The sequence below is a fragment of the Ammospiza caudacuta genome, chromosome 23 (genome assembly GCF_027887145.1).
Source record: "Ammospiza caudacuta isolate bAmmCau1 chromosome 23, bAmmCau1.pri, whole genome shotgun sequence".
Taxonomy (NCBI): Eukaryota; Metazoa; Chordata; class Aves; order Passeriformes; family Passerellidae; genus Ammospiza; species Ammospiza caudacuta.
In genome coordinates, this window is record NC_080615.1 from 3179846 (window position 1) to 3196866 (window position 17021).

A 17021-nucleotide genomic window follows, 5' to 3' on the forward strand; every position below is an offset into this window, starting at 1 on the left:
CACAAACGCCAGAACCGGGGATTGAGACAAAAATAGCCAACACCATCAAATTGTAAAACTTTTGCATTTTCGTAGTCGCAACGATTCCGTGCAGCGTCACTGCCTGCCTCATATCTTGTCCTGCCCACATATCTTGTCAGCTTAGTAGGCGTCCCGGAGGCCTCAGGACAGAGAATGCCAGTGCAGTAAAGAGCTCTCACGACCCTGAGAACCACCAACACCAGAGCTTAGTGTTTGTGTGATGGATGTCCCTCTCCCCACCGAGGAGATTTTGGCCACCAGGACGTGGTGGGCTCCAGTCTGCTGTCCCTCATGGATGCGGAGAACTCCCTATCTTTGGTCCCAGGTCCGGTCTGAGCAGCTCAGGTTTGACCTCAAGGTCCAATGGGATGTGCCAACACCCAGATCCAACGGTGACAGCTCCATGATGCCCATGGGAATGCATCTGCCTGCTCCCAGCACTACTCCATGCTTTTTGTGGAGCTCTGGCACAGTTCCTGGAGGTCTGCAGGGACAGCAGATGAGCTCCATTAACAAACAAGTACTCTAAAAATCAACTTTACATAAATATACGGAATCTGCTCCATTCCCACGGTCCTCACCGCAAGGAGCTGACGTTTCACCAGCATCCCAGAGGATACTCACAGCGCATGACAGTGTCTCTGATCTGCCTGAAGCTCTTCTCCTTCAGGGCCATGTAGATGTAGTAGATGTTCCGCAGCTCCCTGGGATAGTCCTTGCGCTCCACGTCCTTCAGCACTGGGATGGTGCGTCCGTTGGCCATGGGAGCCTCAGCCAAGGCCTGGTGCATCTGGTACCTGCACCAGGGGTCCTGCAGGAAGCCGGGGGTGATGAGCATGACCCAGCAGTGGCTGTTCTGCACGGCGTCGCAGAGCTCCGTCACCACCGCGCTGCCCGGCGCGGCGTCGCGCAGCTGCAGGAAGCAGCGGAAGCTCTCGGGCTGCCCCTCCAGGTAGGACACCAGCTCTGACACCAGCTCCACGTCCCCCTCGCTGTGGCAGATGCACACGTCGTAGCTCTTGTCCCACCGGGGGCTGTGCGAGGCGCTGATGTCCACTGCTGACACGGGTGACAGGGAGATGGAGCTGGTGGCCAAGCTTGTGCCAGGAGAGGAGCTGGAGCTCTTGGCAGAGGATGAGGAGGAGGAGGAAGGCGAGGATGAAGCAGAGTGGCTGGACTTGAGGCTTTCCACTGAGCTGGACTTGGGTTTGTGCAGGAGCCTCCTAAACCAACCTGCAGAGAGGTCACAGTCAGTTCTGGGGGCTCAGCAGCCCCTGGACTTCCCAAGCACAGCATCATTCAATCTGCAGGATGCCCCCAGATGGAAAGGGGTGTGTAGGATCTCATCTTGACCCCAAAACCATCCTGGTTCCTGAAACTGAGCTGCCACCACCACCTGAATGCTGTGGCATCGTGAGGAGCAGCCCATGGGCACCCTGGTGTTCTGCTGGGGAAGGGATGCTGTGAGGGAGGGGACAGAGGCAGGTTTGTTCCCACACTCACCAGCCATAGTGGGCAGCACACTGCTCAGCCACTAACTGCCAGCAGGACACCCCTCCTGAGAGCAGAAAAGAGGAATAAAAAACTGAGAGCAAGAACTGCTTCATGGCAGGTCTCAGCCTGGTCTGTTCCAGGGATCTGCACCTCTGGCGTGCTCTTACAGCCCCAAAATCACCCCCAGCACATCCGCCTCCCCAAAATGTGCTGGGAAGGAACATTTACCTGTTACTGGCTCTCTCCACTGGAGATACACACCTGCAGCAAGCGAGGCCAGGAGAGAATGGGGAGGAGAAACCCTCATTCCCATCAGTGGGGAAAGGATCCTGTGGAGAGGAGAAAGGAAAATCAGCTGGGATCACCAGGGATCACTGGGTGCTGGCAAACCAAAGGCAGTGTGGGTGATGCCCAGAGCTGTGCATCCTTGGTGCTGCCTGCCCTGGCACTCCTGTCTGTTCCCTGCCAGCTCACAGCATCCTCAGCACTGTGCTCCCAGCACGGTTTAGGGAGCCCAGACACTCCCTGCAGACACACAGGAACAGAATGTGGCAAACAGCTGCTGTTTTCCACTGCTGGCATCATCCCTTCCGAAATGAAACACCCCACGTCATGCTGAAGCCTTTCCCCTGCTCCAAAAACAGCACAGGGCTGCAGGAAATGCCTACAAAACCCCAGCACACCCATGGAAACCACAGTGCCCAAGAGTCACCACTCAGTGACAACCAACAGCTCAAGTGTGAGAGGAACAATGAGCATGGACAGTGAGCAGGGGGGAAGTTGGAGGGATCTTACCTGAAGTGCAGGAGTCCGGCACTGGAGCAGGGAAGGGGATGCATCAGCCCCTGGGTTTGGCAAAAAAAGATCTGCTGGGATTACCTGGGTGGGAAAGGACAGGTAGGATGCTCACTCTGCAGTCTGATGGAGTCTGCAGTGAATGGTGAGGCTGATCCATCCTTGCAGCTGCCACATCCAGGAGTGGATCCCAGTGAAGCCACCCTGGGGTGGAAACGAGGGCAGGGGCACCCACCTGCCTCCCCAGGGACAGAGTGCAGCAGCTCTCTGAACACCCAGGTGCCCCCAGCAGCTCCAGCCTCTGCTGGGGAATGTGAAAGCACAGGAGGGTAAATGGGCTGGGACTGCAGGCAGGGGAAGTCAAGCCCTGGCAGGGGCCTCCCTCCCACATCCGCCACATGCCGTCACTGATGGGTGTCAGAGTGCACAGCCCTCAGCAGCACCCTGCTCTGTTCTCCTCCCTGGTTTCCTGACAGGTCCATCTTTGCCACTCACACTTATTTTACGAGTTAAATTTACCTAACAAGTCATTTGTTCACCCCAAAATCCCCCCCTGTATTTCTCCTTCCCCAGGTCTCGTTCCCCTGGGGCTGCTGGTGGCCAACAACTGACACTGCCTTCATCTCCTCATCATCCTCAACCCCTCCTCCTTGGGAGATGGAACCAGGACTCACCTGGAGCTCATCTCTCACAGGGCATTGAGGAAGAACCACCTGTGAGAGATGAGCACCAGGTGAGTCCTGGTTCCACCCCCAGGAACCTGGGTGGTCTCCAGGGCCCACATGCCCATCAGCTCCCTGACAGGCTGTTCCTGGCACAGGAGATTTCCCCATCTCTTCCCTACCTAGGGGACAATGCCTGGGCCTCTGATGTGGACACTGTCCCACACCCCATGCAACACCAGGAGAAGGAGCCCTGGGGGTCCAGCCCCAGTACTGAATGTGTCCCTCCCTCTCCCATCTGAGTCCTCACCCTGGATAACAGCAAGGATCCCCACAGAAGCTGGCCCTGGCACTCACATGGGAGCATCTCCAGAGTGATCCCAGGGTGGACCAGAGCACAAAGCTGGGTCAGCATCTCCCTCACTGTTAACCCTGAAGCAGAGCGGTGCCCATCACACCCCACTGTGCACAGTACCACAGCTCCACCTGTGGGGTTCCCAAACTGCAGGGGCTGGGCCAGGACCCACCCAGGTAGGTCCTCAGCTCTACCCCAGCAGGGAGAATCATAGAACCCCAGAAGAGTTTGGGTTGGAAGGAACCTTAAAGATCGTCTTGTTCCAAGTCCCTTCCAGCAGTCCAGGTTGCTCCAAGCAGATGGCCATGCTCCCCTAACTCAGTGTGTTCATGGAGAGGGCAGGCTGTGCCCAGTGCCCATCTCCCCAGTTTCAGGACTGCTGCCCCTGCCCTCAAAACACATCCCCAGTGTCCCCCATCTGCTTCCAAGCTGACTGGAACAATCCCTACACCTCCATGCCTGAAGGGAAGTATTCCCCTCGGGGAAAAGTCCCGTGTCCTCTGATCCCATTTAACCTCAACACCCCATCCACGGCTAGTCAAGACTCCCCTTCACCAATGGCACCATGAGCCAGCTGTGCCCCAGGACTGACTCCACCTCCCTGCTCAGCACACTGCTCTCCTCCTTCCCTTGGAGTCTCCTGGGACCGAGGGCTGAAGGTCAGGAGATCCCCCAACCCCCACCAGCACCTGTCAGGCTTTTGGGGACCCCATGGCCACCCCACCACTGTGTCCCACAGGTCTTTGAAGAGCTCCTGTTGGACACAATGTTCCTCCATGCCACCACCTGGCTGTGGCTTCCACAGATGTTTCCATGTCTATTCACCCACCACCTTCAGCAAAACAACAGACCAGAGCACAGTAGCACAAAACACAAAACCATATGAAATGAGGGGGCTCCCTGATGGCTTTGCCCCCTTGCCATAAACACCTCCCCATCCCCAAGGATTCCCCAAGCCAGGCCATCTCTGAGCCCTGGGGTGCAGGAGCAGCCAGGATCCTCCTGCAGGGCCCCCAGGCCACCCTGAGACACTGTGCTGAGAGCAGAGGAACCTGGGCAGCCTGTGCCCAAAATGCCATGAATTCCCTGAAAGACACTGAGCTCCTCCTCACCCCCTGCCACTATCTTGGCTGCCTTTCTCTCCACCAAGCAGAGGACACCAGTTGGCCCCTTGGTGGCCAAATCCCAAAGGAAAAAGCCCAAGGCCGAGTGGCACTGAGCCCCACAGGGACCCACAGGCCACCACCACTCATCCTACTGGGACCCATTTCCCATCAGTCCCTGCCCCAGCACTGCTGCCACCTCCCCAAAAATCAACTCCTCACCAGAGGACAGGACCAAGAGCAGAGCAAGTCACTTGCCAGTGTGAGTCACCCCATCTGGAAACCTGAATGAGGGTGTATTGTTGCTATCTTATTGTATTTCATATTTCTAGAGTCCCATACTATTGTTACTATATTCTTAACGTCCACATCCTTCTAGCTGGTTTTCTACCATGCAGCTCCTCTCTGCTGTGCAGTTCCTCATGGCTTCACAGGGGCTCCTCCTGGGCTCTCAACCCACCCACCCCCTTTTATCCCAGTTATCTTTGCAAGCCACAGCTGCTGCCCAACTAAGGACTTCACAGCTGAGGCTCATTTAGAGCAACTAGGACCCACTTATCCAATACACAGGACTCTCACTACTTTCCCCCTTTTTCTATTACTAACAGATGTATTCAAATACAATATAGATATTCAAGTACAATATATTCATTTCCTTTACAATACATGTTTTATCCCAAGACTCAAAGGCCTCACACAAGTACAATACACACAATCTTCCACAGCTCTTCAGGCTGCTACAGCTCTCAGGCTGTCCTATTTTCCACAGCTCTTCAGGCTGCATACCTCCATCACGTCAGGGTCACCAATTTGTATTTCATATTTCTAGAGTCCCATACTCTTGTTATGATAGTCTTAAAGTCCATACCTTCTAGCTGGTTTTCTACCATGCAGCTCCTCATGGCTTCACAGGGGCTCCTCCTGGGCTCTCGACCCACCCCCTTTTATCCCAGTTATCTTTGCAAGCCACAGCTGCTGCCCAACTAAGGACTTCACAGCTGAGGCTCATTTAGAGCAACTAGGACCCACTTATCCAATACATAGGACTCTCACTACAAGGGTGAACCCACAAACCCTAAATCCCACAAGGCCACACCATCTGGATCAACCTCCACCCCACCTCAGCAATAACAGAATCGTTATTAAAGGTGTAATTAGCAGGCACAGCTCTATTCACAGCGTGTCTTGACCCAGCAGCAGCAGCACGCTGAAATCCCTGCAGCAGACGTTTCAGAGCCTGTGGTTTACAGGAGTGCCTGTGGAATTAACAAACAGCAAACACCAGGTGCTGCAAAGCAGGGTCAAATCGTTCTGGGGGAGAAAATAACCTAATTTTGTCCCTCAGACCACCATGAACGTTTCATTTACGGTGCCAGTACAGAACAGTGCGCAGCTACCCAGAAAACAGAATAGTTTTTCTCCTGGAAAGCTCTAAGTACACCCAAATTCCGCCACACATATTCCTGAAGGGATCACAGCGGCCGTCCAGGCCCAGGCACCGCGTGTACCTCATAGGGCTGGAGACGCGGTGGCACATACAGGAACCCACGCAACGGCAGCTGGCGGAGGAGAAGCCCCTGAGGGGAAGGGGGGCACGGGGGCACCGCCAGGCCCGGCCCAGCGCGGCCCCGACCCGGACAGACAGACGGACGGACCGACAACCAGACAGACCCGCTCGGCGCCGGCCCAGCACTGCGCCGCGCATGCGCCTGCGCATTCCATAGCCCCGCAAAGCGCCGCGAGAGCACCGCCGCGTTCCCACGCCTGGCCCCGCCCCTTCCGCTGCCAGCCAGTGACAGGGCGGGGCTGGAAGGGGGCGTGGCCAACTCACCCCGCGGGGCGGGGCGTGGCCGGGCGCGGGGCGGGGCGGTGTCTCCTCAATGGGGCCGCGCGCGCGGCGCCAGGTGCGTGCGGGGCGCGCGGCAGCGGCGGGGGGCGGGCAGGGCGCGGTTGCCATGGAGACAGCGCGGGGGGAGCTGTTGCCATAGCGACGGCGGCCGCCATAGCGGGGGGGTCTCATGGCCGCCGGGCTGAGGGGACGGCGCGGCCTGAGGGGAGCGCAGGGACCGGCGGGGCCGGGGGAGCGCCGGGGGACCGGGAAACCTCCGGCAGCCGCGGGCGGCCCGGCCGAGACTCGGCCCCGCCGTCGCCCTCTATAAACGCTCGTTCTTATTGATGTGTCCTCGTGGGAAAGGAGCCTCCGCGTCCTCCCCGCCTGCTGAATGCCCGTGTTGTTGCTTTTCCCGCAGCTTTAGCGAGGAGGGCGCAACGGAGAGCACAGGTAAGGGCTCGAGCAGAGCCGAAGGTGTGACCCCCCCCTCCCCGCTTCCCTCGGCAGAGTCAGTTCTGGAAAGGCAGCGGGGCTCTGTGGGATGCAGAGCTCCGCCAGGCTTTGCTGTGTCACTGCCTCTCCTTGCTCATGGAGCCATGGGGAAGCACGTGGAGAATCACAGCGTTGAATAAAATCCTCTGGTGCGTTTTGTCTCGCGTCCAAGGAGGCTGAATCCTGTGTTTTTGTGGCTTGGACAGGAGCAGGGCTTGTCCTCGGTCCCATTGTCTCTGGAGCCTGTGTTTTTCTAGGATGGTTTTGATCCAGCTCCAGGGCAGCTCCCACGTGGAAGGGTAGGCTTGGGAATTGGCCAGGGACAGCTCAACTTTCAGCTGAAACAAAGTGGCTTTTACACTATCTTATCCCAACACCCTAAAGTGCTGAATTAAAAGAGAAGCTGGGAATGACATCTTTGCTGGTGGCAGTTCTCAGCACTCAGAGAAGCTGAAAATAATGGACGAGCACTAGGTTTGTACTTGTCTCTTTTGGGAATTTGTGTGGGCTCTTCTGGAGGAGCCCATCTTCCAGCATGGTGCTGGATCACTTGGCTTCAATTTTAAACATCCAGGTACAGCTTTAGTTCTCTGTTGGGTGCAGCAGCAACTTCTCCTTGATGTGAGGGAGAAAATGTTCCATTAATTCCCCTTTTCAGTTCTGCAGGTTGGGCTCTGGTGTTGGCTGTGTGGTGTGGTTGTGTTCTGCAGAGCTGCAGAGAGGTTTTTGTAAATACACACCCTGTGTGAACTTCAGCCTTTGTCTGACACACGTGATGTTCAGGTGTTTGCTTTTACCTGGGATACACCTTCACATTTCCAACATGATGTGTCTGTGTCACACAGGGAGTTGCTGTGGTTGGGTTTCTCCAGTTTTGGTGACTTGGGCACAGTTTAAAACTGCAGTCTGGAAGGCTTTAGGATAAATTGAGGGATTTCTGTGATGTGGAGGGAGAAAGAACACAGCAAACCCACACAGGGAGTCTCTTTTAACCCTGATAAAAGTGATGGGGACAAGGCTGGGACAGGGGAACGGGGCGGCTGAGCCAGGAATCCATGGAGTGTTGTGTTTACAGTCTTCAGCCCCTGTAGTCTAAATAGCTGGAAAGTCCCCAGTGTCTGAAGAAGGCTGGAGAGACATTTCTTATCTTCTGAGTGCTGTGGCTCCCTCTCCTCCCTGGCACCTGTGTTCCCAGGGGAACCTGCAGTACCTGCTGTGGTTTGTTCCCATGGCAGTGTCATGCTCTGAGGTAATTCCATTTAATTTTGGCTACCTCAGCTGTGCCAGCACCATCCATCCCTCTAGCAAGCAGAGTTTCTCCCCAGGACTAAAAACCAGAGGTTTCTATTTCTTGGCTGAATCCCCATGAATTCTTTTTAAGACCTGTAATAACTTTTTTGGAACTGGGCTGTATTTATAATGAGGTTTTTGTTCCTTTATGGCTCTCTGCACTGAATAATAGACTTGAAGGTTGAAGGTCATTATATCAGAAAACCTTGCAAGGTGATTATAATTCCAAAAGGTGTTTTTTCCTAAGTTTAAAATTGCTTTTGAAATGTCATTTAGAGGCACTTAAAATTGATTTGATGGCTCCATTCCTGCTGTTAATGGCATGGGAATGTGCAGGGTGAGTGAGATGGGAGCTGTGCTGAGGCAGGTGGAAGCAAACAGGGGAGCTCTAGGTGGGAGTTTACAAACAACCTTGATATTCGAGCCTCAGCTGATGATTCACAATGCAAAGATAATTATAAGCTTAAATTATATCCAATTTAGAAAGCAAGGAAGGATTTACCTTCTGCTGTAGCTCTGCTTCTGCACAGGGGCTGAGGGCAGACCTGGCACCAGCAGGAACTCAAAACTTCCCTCTGAAACACTCCTGTTATCTATTGTTAGTCCCTGCCTTATCTCAAGCATCTTTGCACCATTAAATAAAATCTGGCTGGCTTTGTGGAAGCAGCCTGTCCTTCCAGAAAAATCAGCTAATCCAAAAGGAGAGATGGGACCCTCCTGGAAAGGAAAAAGAGGGGCTTTTCCCCCTTTATCCTGATTGTGCTTGGCTGCATTCACTCAGCAGGGATTTGAGGTCAATCTGACAGCTCTGTGTCCAGCAGGTCATCCTGAGAGTCACTGCTTTGGTCTTTGGAGATGTAACCCCCCAAAAGAGTTCACCTGACAGGATTCGGGTGTTCAGGGGTTCAGAGGTTCATTGTCAGAGCAGCACTGAGCTCCTGGGCTGAGTGTGGGTTGGAAAAATACAGGGTACAATGTTCACAAGAGGGTGTGATGGAGGAGCCCTGCCTGGCATGCACAGAGGGGGGAAAACCAGGAGATTCCTCACTTGCTGAGGGCCTTTGACACTTATCCAAAGTCTGGGCCCTACAGTAAGGCCCAGTAAGATAAAATGTGATTATTTAGAGTGATGAGTAGCATGTGTTCAGTAATGTTTCAAGATATAGGTAGTGAAAACCAGCTCTTTGAGGCGTTCTGCTGTTGTACAATGATTTATTATTGAGCAAGGTGGGGTGATGCAAAGTGTCCCTGCCATGGCAGGAGGGTGGAACGACACAAGGTCCTGTCCAGCCCAAACCAATCCATAATGCCATTGTATAAAGTTTTCTGAAGGGGTCAGAGGGTAAAGGCTGCACACACAGTGTATCTGAGCTCCTGACAGTGTCACTTTGCCCTGTTCTCATCATCCAGCAAGGAAAGGTGGTGCTTTCCTGGAATACTGGCTGATTTCTCACGTGATCTATGCCAACACCTGCAGATCCTATCTAGAGAGACCTGCCATTGTCACCTGCTGGGCTGCCAGGGAGCAATCACAGCATGCCATCTCTAGAATACTCAGATCTCTCTGAAATGGCAAAACCTGCAAAACCTCTGTAATTTTGGGTCAGCAGCTCTTCCTCAGCATTTCCTCTTAGCCAAAAGCCCTTGTCTAACAGAGTTTTTGATGGACTCCTCATTACAATTGGCAAGGAGAAAGCAGAGGAGGTTGAACAGTCCTGTTCATTTTCATTCCCTTTTCATAGACTTATTTGGGAGAAGCAGAGTGGGAGAGCTCTGCGTGCTGGCAGAGCTTTTGTGTTTTATGTGACGGGGCTGTTGAAAGAGTTCTCAAGCTTCACTTCCTTCCTGTGGGCTTTAAGGTCATTTCCCAGTGCTCGCAGACTCATGGCGGGCTGGGAAACCCTTCTCTCATCACCAGGGAATGAAATGCTCTCCGTGGCTTTTTGGAGCCAACAAAAATCTCTTTGTCTTCTTTTCCCTCCCACTGTTTCCCAAGCAGCAAGTTTGCTGACGGGCCTTGTGGGGAAGGGGGGAGTGCTGCTCCAAGATCCAGCTCTCAGGAAAACGAGCAGCTGAGGTGGAACAAAGGGTCTGGCAAAGTGGGTTTTGCTGAGGCAATCACACCTGGGAAAAACAGCCAAGGATTTTATGGTAAAAGAGGTTAAGGAAGAGGATGAGACTGTGGGACAAAGTTCAGAGACAAAAACATGCAATTCTCAGCCCAGAGGTGATCTTGGAATGATAACAAACCTGAGATTTATCCACGTGTGCAAAGCTGGATCTGTAAAACCCCATTGTTGTGGTGGTGTCCATGTGCAGTGACTTCCCTTTGGTGATTTGTCTGCTACAGAAACTGGATGGCTTCTACAGTGAGCCTGGGCAAGGAAACATTGTTGGAAGATGGAATGCCACCTGCAAAAAAGCCCAGGTAAGTTTCCTTATGCTCCAGTGAATTTGTTCTAACCAGAGCCTTTTCCTTTGCCTGGCATTGTTCTTTAAGGATTGTGACCCCTGGCGACCGTGGCTGTTTTGTTTCCTGATCCAAGAGCTGTGTGCTGGCTGCTGGCCGGGCCCTGGGCTTTCCTGCTGTTTGTGGAACAAACACCTTCACACCCACAATGTACTTTTGGGGTTTTAACCCTCAGCCAGGGGATGGGGTCACTCTCAAAGCTGTATTTTGCTGTCCTGTCTCCGTGGTCCTGGCCACTCACAGTGTCAGGTCAAACATGGTTGTTGTGCTTATTCGCTTGAGTTGGATGATGGTCTCCAGGAGGGCAGAGTTACTCAAATTAGTATGGTTGAGCTACATGTAAATAATTCACTCTGAGGCTCCCTGTGCTTAGAAGTAGGTGGTCTTACAGTTCTGTGAGAGGAGTCTGACTGGTGGGTAATTCTGTCTGTCAGAGACTGAGACTGTGGCTGCTGCAGGCTCAAAAGTTGTTGTGGACAAGCAGCTAATTCAGCTGCAGGGTTGTCTCCCACTAATTTGATTTATTTGAAAGTTCTGGAGGGCTGCAGGATAGTACTGTATGGTCTTGAGGTTGATCTGTGACCCTGGAATGTGCAGAAGAGACACTGGAAGATAATTTTTTCCTTGCTCAGAATATGAAGGTAGAAACAAGTGCATTTATCAGCAGGGCAGGCATGCAGGACGTTAAGACTTGGGTATTTGTTGTTATTTTGGATATCAGTCCCTATATTTCCAATAGTTTTTTTATATTAGCTCATTAGCCTGAATACTAATTTATTCCTCACAAAAGGCTTGCAGTCCTAAAATTAAACCTTGTTTAGCAGCAGTAACAGTGAACCCTCCTCAAGGAAAGGGTTAACAAGTCTGTTTTAAAAGGCAGGGGCTGAGCAAAGCACAGCTCCATCTGTGTGGTGTTGGTTTCCTCTCCCCTTCTCACTAAATATCACGTGTTTGCTGATAAAGCCCATTTCTTCCATACAAGTTGCTTTCCCAGGCTGCTGCTCCAATCCTGAGAAGCTGCAGCGGGTTCCTGCTGTAGAAAGCAGCTGGACACCAGGCAAGGCAAGGCAAGGAGCAACACATCTGCTTAATAAATGATAAAGGTCACATTTAAAAGCTCTGTGCAGGTGTAAAGACAGGAAAACAGGGAGGAGGGGAGGAGGAGTAAGGAGAACACAGCCCTGCAGCCCTTTCATGTGACTCTGTATCATCTGGGATATTCTAAAAAATTGGCCTTGAGCATCTTGCTAACATTTCAGGCATGACAGGGAAGGGATTGCTGGTACAGCTGAGGGGGTTCCTCAGCAAACTGGGGCTGGAGGAAGCCTTCCCTTGCTTTTGTCTGTGCTGGGATAAGTGGAGCTGTTGTCTCAAGGCCCCTGTTCTGCACCTTGTTTAAACCAGGTCACATTTCTGACCTGCACTGGATGTGACACATGTTTTATCTCAGGACACAGAGCGTGTGTGTGTCTCATTCTCTCGTGCTCACCACTCCTTTCCCATGCCCTCCAGCCCTCCATGTAACTTTTATTAATAGACTTCCTTTATTCCAGATTTTTAGTGGATTAGCTTTGCTGCAGATGCACCCCAGGGCATCATTGACTTCCCCAGTAACCATCCTGGTAACAGATTTGATTCCCAAAATGTTGTAATTAGGGACCTTGTATTGGGAGCATTTGTGCTGCTGATCCATGCAGCTGCCTGCTGTCCTTTAAGGATACCAAGCTGCTCCTCTCATGCTCTGTTTATCAGAGAGCCCAATGGATGTTTGACCCAAAATTTAGGCACAGGGTACCTCCCTCTCAGTCTGCATGTGCCACCACCCCAGACACCCTTCCCCTCGTGGTGGTACCAGCTGTGCTCCTTTCTCCTTTTGCAGGAAGCTGTTGCCAAGTCTCAAAACCAAGAAGCCTCGGGAACTTGTGTTGGTGATTGGGACAGGAATTAGTGCTGCAGTTGCTCCCCAGGTCCCAGCACTGAAGTCCTGGAAGGGGCTGATTCAGGCCCTCCTGGATGCTGCTATTGACTTTGATCTCCTGGAAGATGAGGAGAGCAAAAGGTTCCAGAAGTGTCTTCATGAAGACAAGAACCTGGTCCATGTTGCCCACGACCTTATTCAGAAGCTGTCTCCGGTCAGTGTGCTTGTACCTGCCCTGAGGGCAGGATTTGGCTTTTGGAAATAGCCAGATTTGCTTCTCCAGCAACGGTGCCCCATCCCAACAATTCCTCTGTGCACAAGGAACCACAGGTGCACTTACTGTGCCAGGTGCCTGTGACATAACCCTGCTGTGGATGTGGGTTTTGGGTGTTTCACCTGGACCGAGATAATTAAAGGGATGGAGCATCTTCCTATGAGGAAAGGCTGAGAGCAGTGGGATTGTTAAACCTGGAGAAGAAGGCTTCAGTGGTGACCTAGCTGTGGCCTTCCAATACCTGAAGGGAGCTGAAAAGAAAGATGGAGAGAGACTGTGGGCAAGGGCCTGGAGTGACAGGACAAGGGGGAATGGCTTCACACAGCCAGAGGGCAGGGTTAGATGGGATGTTGGGAAGAAATTCTTCCTTGTGAAGGGGGTGAGATTGCCCAGAGAATCTGTGGCTGCCCCATCCCTGGGAGTGTTCCAGGCCAGGCTGGAGGGGTTTGGAGCAACCTGGGATAGTGAAAGGTGTCCCTGCCCATGGCACAGAGTGGGATGAGGTGGCAAAGTGGGCTTTAAGGTTTTTCCCAACCCAAACCAGTCTGGGATTCTGTGATCCTACAACTACACTGAAGGAGAGCACCCACCCTGGTGCAGCCAAGGCTCTGTGTTTGCCCTACAAGGACCCAGAGCTTTGCAGGGTGTTGGGGAAATGTGGGCAGTTTTTCTGGGGGTCATTTGGTGTGAGGTGTTACAGGGCTGGCTCTGATCTCAATCTTCTCCCCTTCTCAGCGCACAAGCAACGTTCGCTCAACCTTTTTCAAGGACTGTTTATACGAGGTGTTTGATGACCTGGAATCCAAAATGGAAGATTCTGGGAAGCAGCTGCTTCAGTCTGTGCTTCACTTGATGGAGAATGGGGCCCTTGTGTTAACCACAAACTTTGATAACCTGCTGGAGCTGTATGCAGCACACCAAGGGAAGCACCTTGAGTCTCTTGACCTGACTGATGAAAAGAAGGTAAAGGATGATTATTTCTTTTGTCAGGGTCTGTGGTGGTGCAGAATGTGCTCTCATGCTGCTTGAGGGCATTGTTCTGATTGTAGTGGTTTAAGTGGTGGCAGACAAGCTCCAGGCAGAGGCTCTGTCCAGGGCAGCAAGCAGAGGAATGAGGAGGAACACTCCTTTCTGGAAGGCTGGTTTGCTGGCTGCCATCCAGTGCTCAGGAGGAGTCCTTAAGACTGCTATTCCTTTGATCTCTGTCCTTGAAACTTCTGGCTTGGCCTTGCTTCCACATAAGGCTCGGGTTGATGTTTCTAGCCCATATGAGAAACTCCATGCAAGATGCAAAGCTGAACTTTATTTTTTTATAAGGTGCTGCACAGTGCTTTTTGTGATGGGTGTTCAGGGTTGCAGCCTTCAAGGCTCCCCTCTAGCCCCATGTCCTCTTCCTGCAATGGCTGGAATGGCTCCTCCTGCTGCACTCTCAGAGCTACTCTCTTTATACAAAAATCCCTCCTCCTGCCCCAGTCAGGCTGTGAAACCCTGAGCTCTGCACCTGCTCACCTCATCTCTCAATCACGGGTTTTTCTGGTGGGGAGCATCTCATCCTTCTGTTTGCATGTTAAACACCCTCAATGTCTGTGTCCTGTGCAGTCCTTCCTCTCTTTTCATTCTCATTTCTGTGCTTCACGTTTCCTGCGTGACCTCTTAATCTACATGGCTGGAAGTACTTACAGTGTTACAAGTAAGCATTCTAATTATTGCAAGCTTAAACGAGCTGAGGTCTGCAGGAGTAAACCGAGAGCCTCAGAAGCAGCTGTCTGAAATGGAGGTCAGCTCAGCTAGTGACTCCCTCAGAGCCAGTAGGGGCCACAAAATACAGCTTGGTGGGCTTGAGAAACATGCTGACAGAAGATTTGTAGTTTTTTTCCCTTTTTCTGGTCAATCTGGCATTTTGATTCAGTCTGCTCATAACATTCACCTGTCAGCTGAAGTGTTGACCCAAACGAGCACCCCAAGCTGTGGCTGCAGGCCTCGGTGTGGAGGCTGATGGAGAAGATGACAAGATGAGGAAGGAGCAGCCTCTTTAGAATGCTTCCCCAAAATGTTACATTTAGCAGTGCTGTGCTAGCCAGCGTGATGCACTCACGGACGTTGCTGCGGGTTTGTGCTGTGCAGGTGCTGGAGTGGGCGCAGGAGAAGAGGAAGCTCAGTGTCCTGCACATCCACGGCGTCTACACCAACCCCAGCGGCATCGTCCTGCACCCGGCCGGCTACCAGAACGTTCTGCGCAACACCGAGGTCATGGTGAGCCACGCTGGGCCAGCCTGGGCACAGCTCAGCTGGGCTTAGACTGAGCTTCACTGAGGGTGGGGGAGAATGAATAGATATGGGAAATAGGAGGGTGAATTCCCTGGCCTCTGAGGTGCTGGAACACCTCCCATGTCACAAACATCTTTTATGAAAAATCCTTTCCTTCGGATTTTTCCTCCTGAGAAGCTGAGAAGCCTCAAGAACAAAATATAAACAATGGTTATCTGCTGCTGTGAAGTGCAACGGGTAGATCTTTGATTGGCCCATGTTAGTCGTTTCTAATTAATGGCCAATCACAGTCAGCTAGCTCAGACTTTCTGTCCGAGACACAAGCCTTTGTTATCATTCTTTCTTTTTCTATTCTTAGTCAGCCTTCTGATGAAATCCTTTCTTCTATTCTTATAGTAGTTTTAATATAATATATATCATAAAAAAATAAACTTTCTAAAACATAAAGTCAGATCCTTGTCTCTTCCCTCATCCTAAGACCCCTGTGAACACAGTTACACTCCCACACTTGCTGAAGGATGGCATTGCTGCAGAGCCTCCCCAGGGATAGGGCAGGTGCTGTCTCTTGTGAGGATGAAGCTCACCTTGACCAAGAACATCTTTCCCTTTCTTAAAGCGAGAGATTCAGAAGCTGTATGAAAATAAGTCCTTCCTCTTCTTGGGCTGTGGTTGGACAGTTGATGACACAACGTTTCAGGCCCTGTTTTTAGAGGCTGTCAAGCACAAGTCAGACCTGGAGCACTTCATGCTGGTGCGGAGGGGGGACGTGGATGAGTTCAAGAAGCTCCGTGAGAACATGCTGGACAAAGGCATCAAAGTGATTTCCTATGGAGATGACTACGCTGACTTGCCCGAGTACTTTGAGCGGCTGACGAGCGAGATTGCCATGCGGGGCCGAGCAGGTACAGGGCAGGGGCTGGGCTGGGGGACCCTTGGCTGGCACCATGCACAGTAGACAGGGGTGGTAGCCCCTGTTCTTCATGCTATGTAGAGATTCCTGAAACCTTTTTTTAAAAAAAGCAAACGTGTCTCTAAGTGTAGTTGGATCTGCGGGTTGCTTTTATGAAAACATTGTATGTTTTAACAGTTTAGACAGCTGTGCTGCCTCCCACGCCTGCAAACTTTGTTTTTCATGTGCAGCTGTTTGTTCCCTTTCTAGTGAAGGGGCATTTAGTATCCCTGACCCTCATGCTGCTCAGTCTGAGCCAATGATTTTAAACAAGAGGTATCACTAATAAATCATAAAAATGGGGGAAGTGGGTTCTGAGGGTTAACCCAGCCAGGAAAGCCTGTGTGAAACCAGCACATGGGCAGCTGGCTCTCCACCTGAGTCTGGTCTCTGCTCTGCCCCAGGTGTGCCCAAGGAGGGGCAGCAGCTGAACGGCTCTGCCGCTGCCCACGCTGAGGTGAAAGGTAAGGAAGGCTCTCTGGAGCCAAGGGGCTTCACCCTGTGCTGCTCCCTGGAGTCCCAGGCAGGTTTTCAGCCTTTGCTTCCACACAGGATGCAGCCCCTGAGCCTGAGCCCTGCCCGAGGCCCTGAGCTGTGGCAGGGGCTCCTGGGACAGGCCCAGGCCAGGCCAGCAGCCCTCAGGGAGGCCGGAGCCCACCACTCACTGTCCCACTGCTGTCCAGCACCGAGCCAGGACCCTTCCAGCAGGGACAAGGCCAGGACAGAGCCACCACAGATGAACAGCTGGGCTAACACAGTAATTGTGGTTTTACTGGGGCTGCGTGTGCCTGCGGAGCGCGGTGTCCCCGAGGGAGCTGCAGCCTCCTCTAACTTCATACCTAGTGCTTTTATATTCTGTATTTCAATTTAAAAATGAAACTTGAGCTTTTTTTTTTTTTTTACTGGAAGCTCTAGTTTTCTAGTCCTGTCTTTTTACTGTACAGTATTTTGTATGTTGAAGTTGTATTAAAGGCCTGCTCACTGAACTTTGGCTGCTGTATCATTTAAAGGCCCTTTCACCCCTCCTGGTGGGAGTTCATCTACCCCAAACCCAGTAGGAAACAGGTCCTGGCTGGAGGCAAGTTATTTATACACAGAG

General features: G+C 52.2%; 2 protein-coding genes across 7 annotated transcripts; one reads left to right on the forward strand and one right to left on the reverse strand.

Moving 5' to 3' along the window:
• Positions 1 to 273: 273 nt before the first annotated feature.
• TIRAP (TIR domain containing adaptor protein) lies at positions 274 to 6106 on the reverse strand. Of its 4 annotated transcripts, none has more exons than XM_058819069.1 (6): positions 5939 to 6103; positions 2311 to 2394; positions 1744 to 1844; positions 1525 to 1579; positions 646 to 1254; positions 274 to 505 (listed from the first exon to the last, which is right to left on the reverse strand). In XM_058819069.1, exons 4-6 carry the CDS (start codon positions 1529 to 1531, stop codon positions 462 to 464), a joined length of 660 nt encoding a protein of 219 aa, XP_058675052.1. In that variant the 5' UTR covers positions 1532 to 1579; positions 1744 to 1844; positions 2311 to 2394; positions 5939 to 6103; the 3' UTR covers positions 274 to 461. The 4 variants fall into 4 exon arrangements, with proteins under 4 accessions (XP_058675052.1, XP_058675055.1, XP_058675053.1 ...); XM_058819072.1 differs by having other exon boundaries at positions 1777 to 1844; positions 2311 to 2614; positions 5939 to 5975; XM_058819070.1 differs by lacking the exon at positions 2311 to 2394 and having other exon boundaries at positions 5939 to 6106.
• Positions 6107 to 6471: 365 nt separating this feature from the next.
• Positions 6472 to 16908, forward strand: FAM118B (family with sequence similarity 118 member B). Of its 3 annotated transcripts, none has more exons than XM_058819118.1 (8): positions 6472 to 6711; positions 10394 to 10471; positions 12393 to 12645; positions 13441 to 13668; positions 14830 to 14958; positions 15590 to 15875; positions 16327 to 16386; positions 16475 to 16908. In XM_058819118.1, the coding sequence occupies exons 2-8, from the start codon at positions 10401 to 10403 to the stop codon at positions 16486 to 16488; spliced, it is 1041 nt and encodes a 346-aa protein (XP_058675101.1). In that variant the 5' UTR covers positions 6472 to 6711; positions 10394 to 10400; the 3' UTR covers positions 16489 to 16908. The 3 variants fall into 3 exon arrangements, with proteins under 3 accessions (XP_058675101.1, XP_058675103.1, XP_058675102.1); XM_058819120.1 differs by having other exon boundaries at positions 15671 to 15875; XM_058819119.1 differs by lacking the exon at positions 6472 to 6711 and adding an exon at positions 7174 to 7227 and having other exon boundaries at positions 10363 to 10471.
• Positions 16909 to 17021: the final 113 nt, after the last annotated feature.

Bases quoted from the DNA above. Each gene is read 5' to 3' on its own strand.
- FAM118B (XM_058819118.1), top strand. From the start codon at position 10,401: ATGGCTTCTACAGTGAGCCTGGGCAAGGAAACATTGTTGGAAGATGGA. The intron at 10,472-12,392 runs GTAAGTTTCCTT...CTCCTTTTGCAG, and splicing joins CCACCTGCAAAAAAGCCCAG to GAAGCTGTTGCCAAGTCTCA. The intron at 15,876-16,326 runs GTACAGGGCAGG...GCTCTGCCCCAG, and splicing joins TGCCATGCGGGGCCGAGCAG to GTGTGCCCAAGGAGGGGCAG.
- TIRAP (XM_058819070.1), bottom strand. The intron at 506-645 runs GTGAGTATCCTC...CTGTCCCTGCAG, and splicing joins CAGAGACACTGTCATGCGCT to ACCTCCAGGAACTGTGCCAG.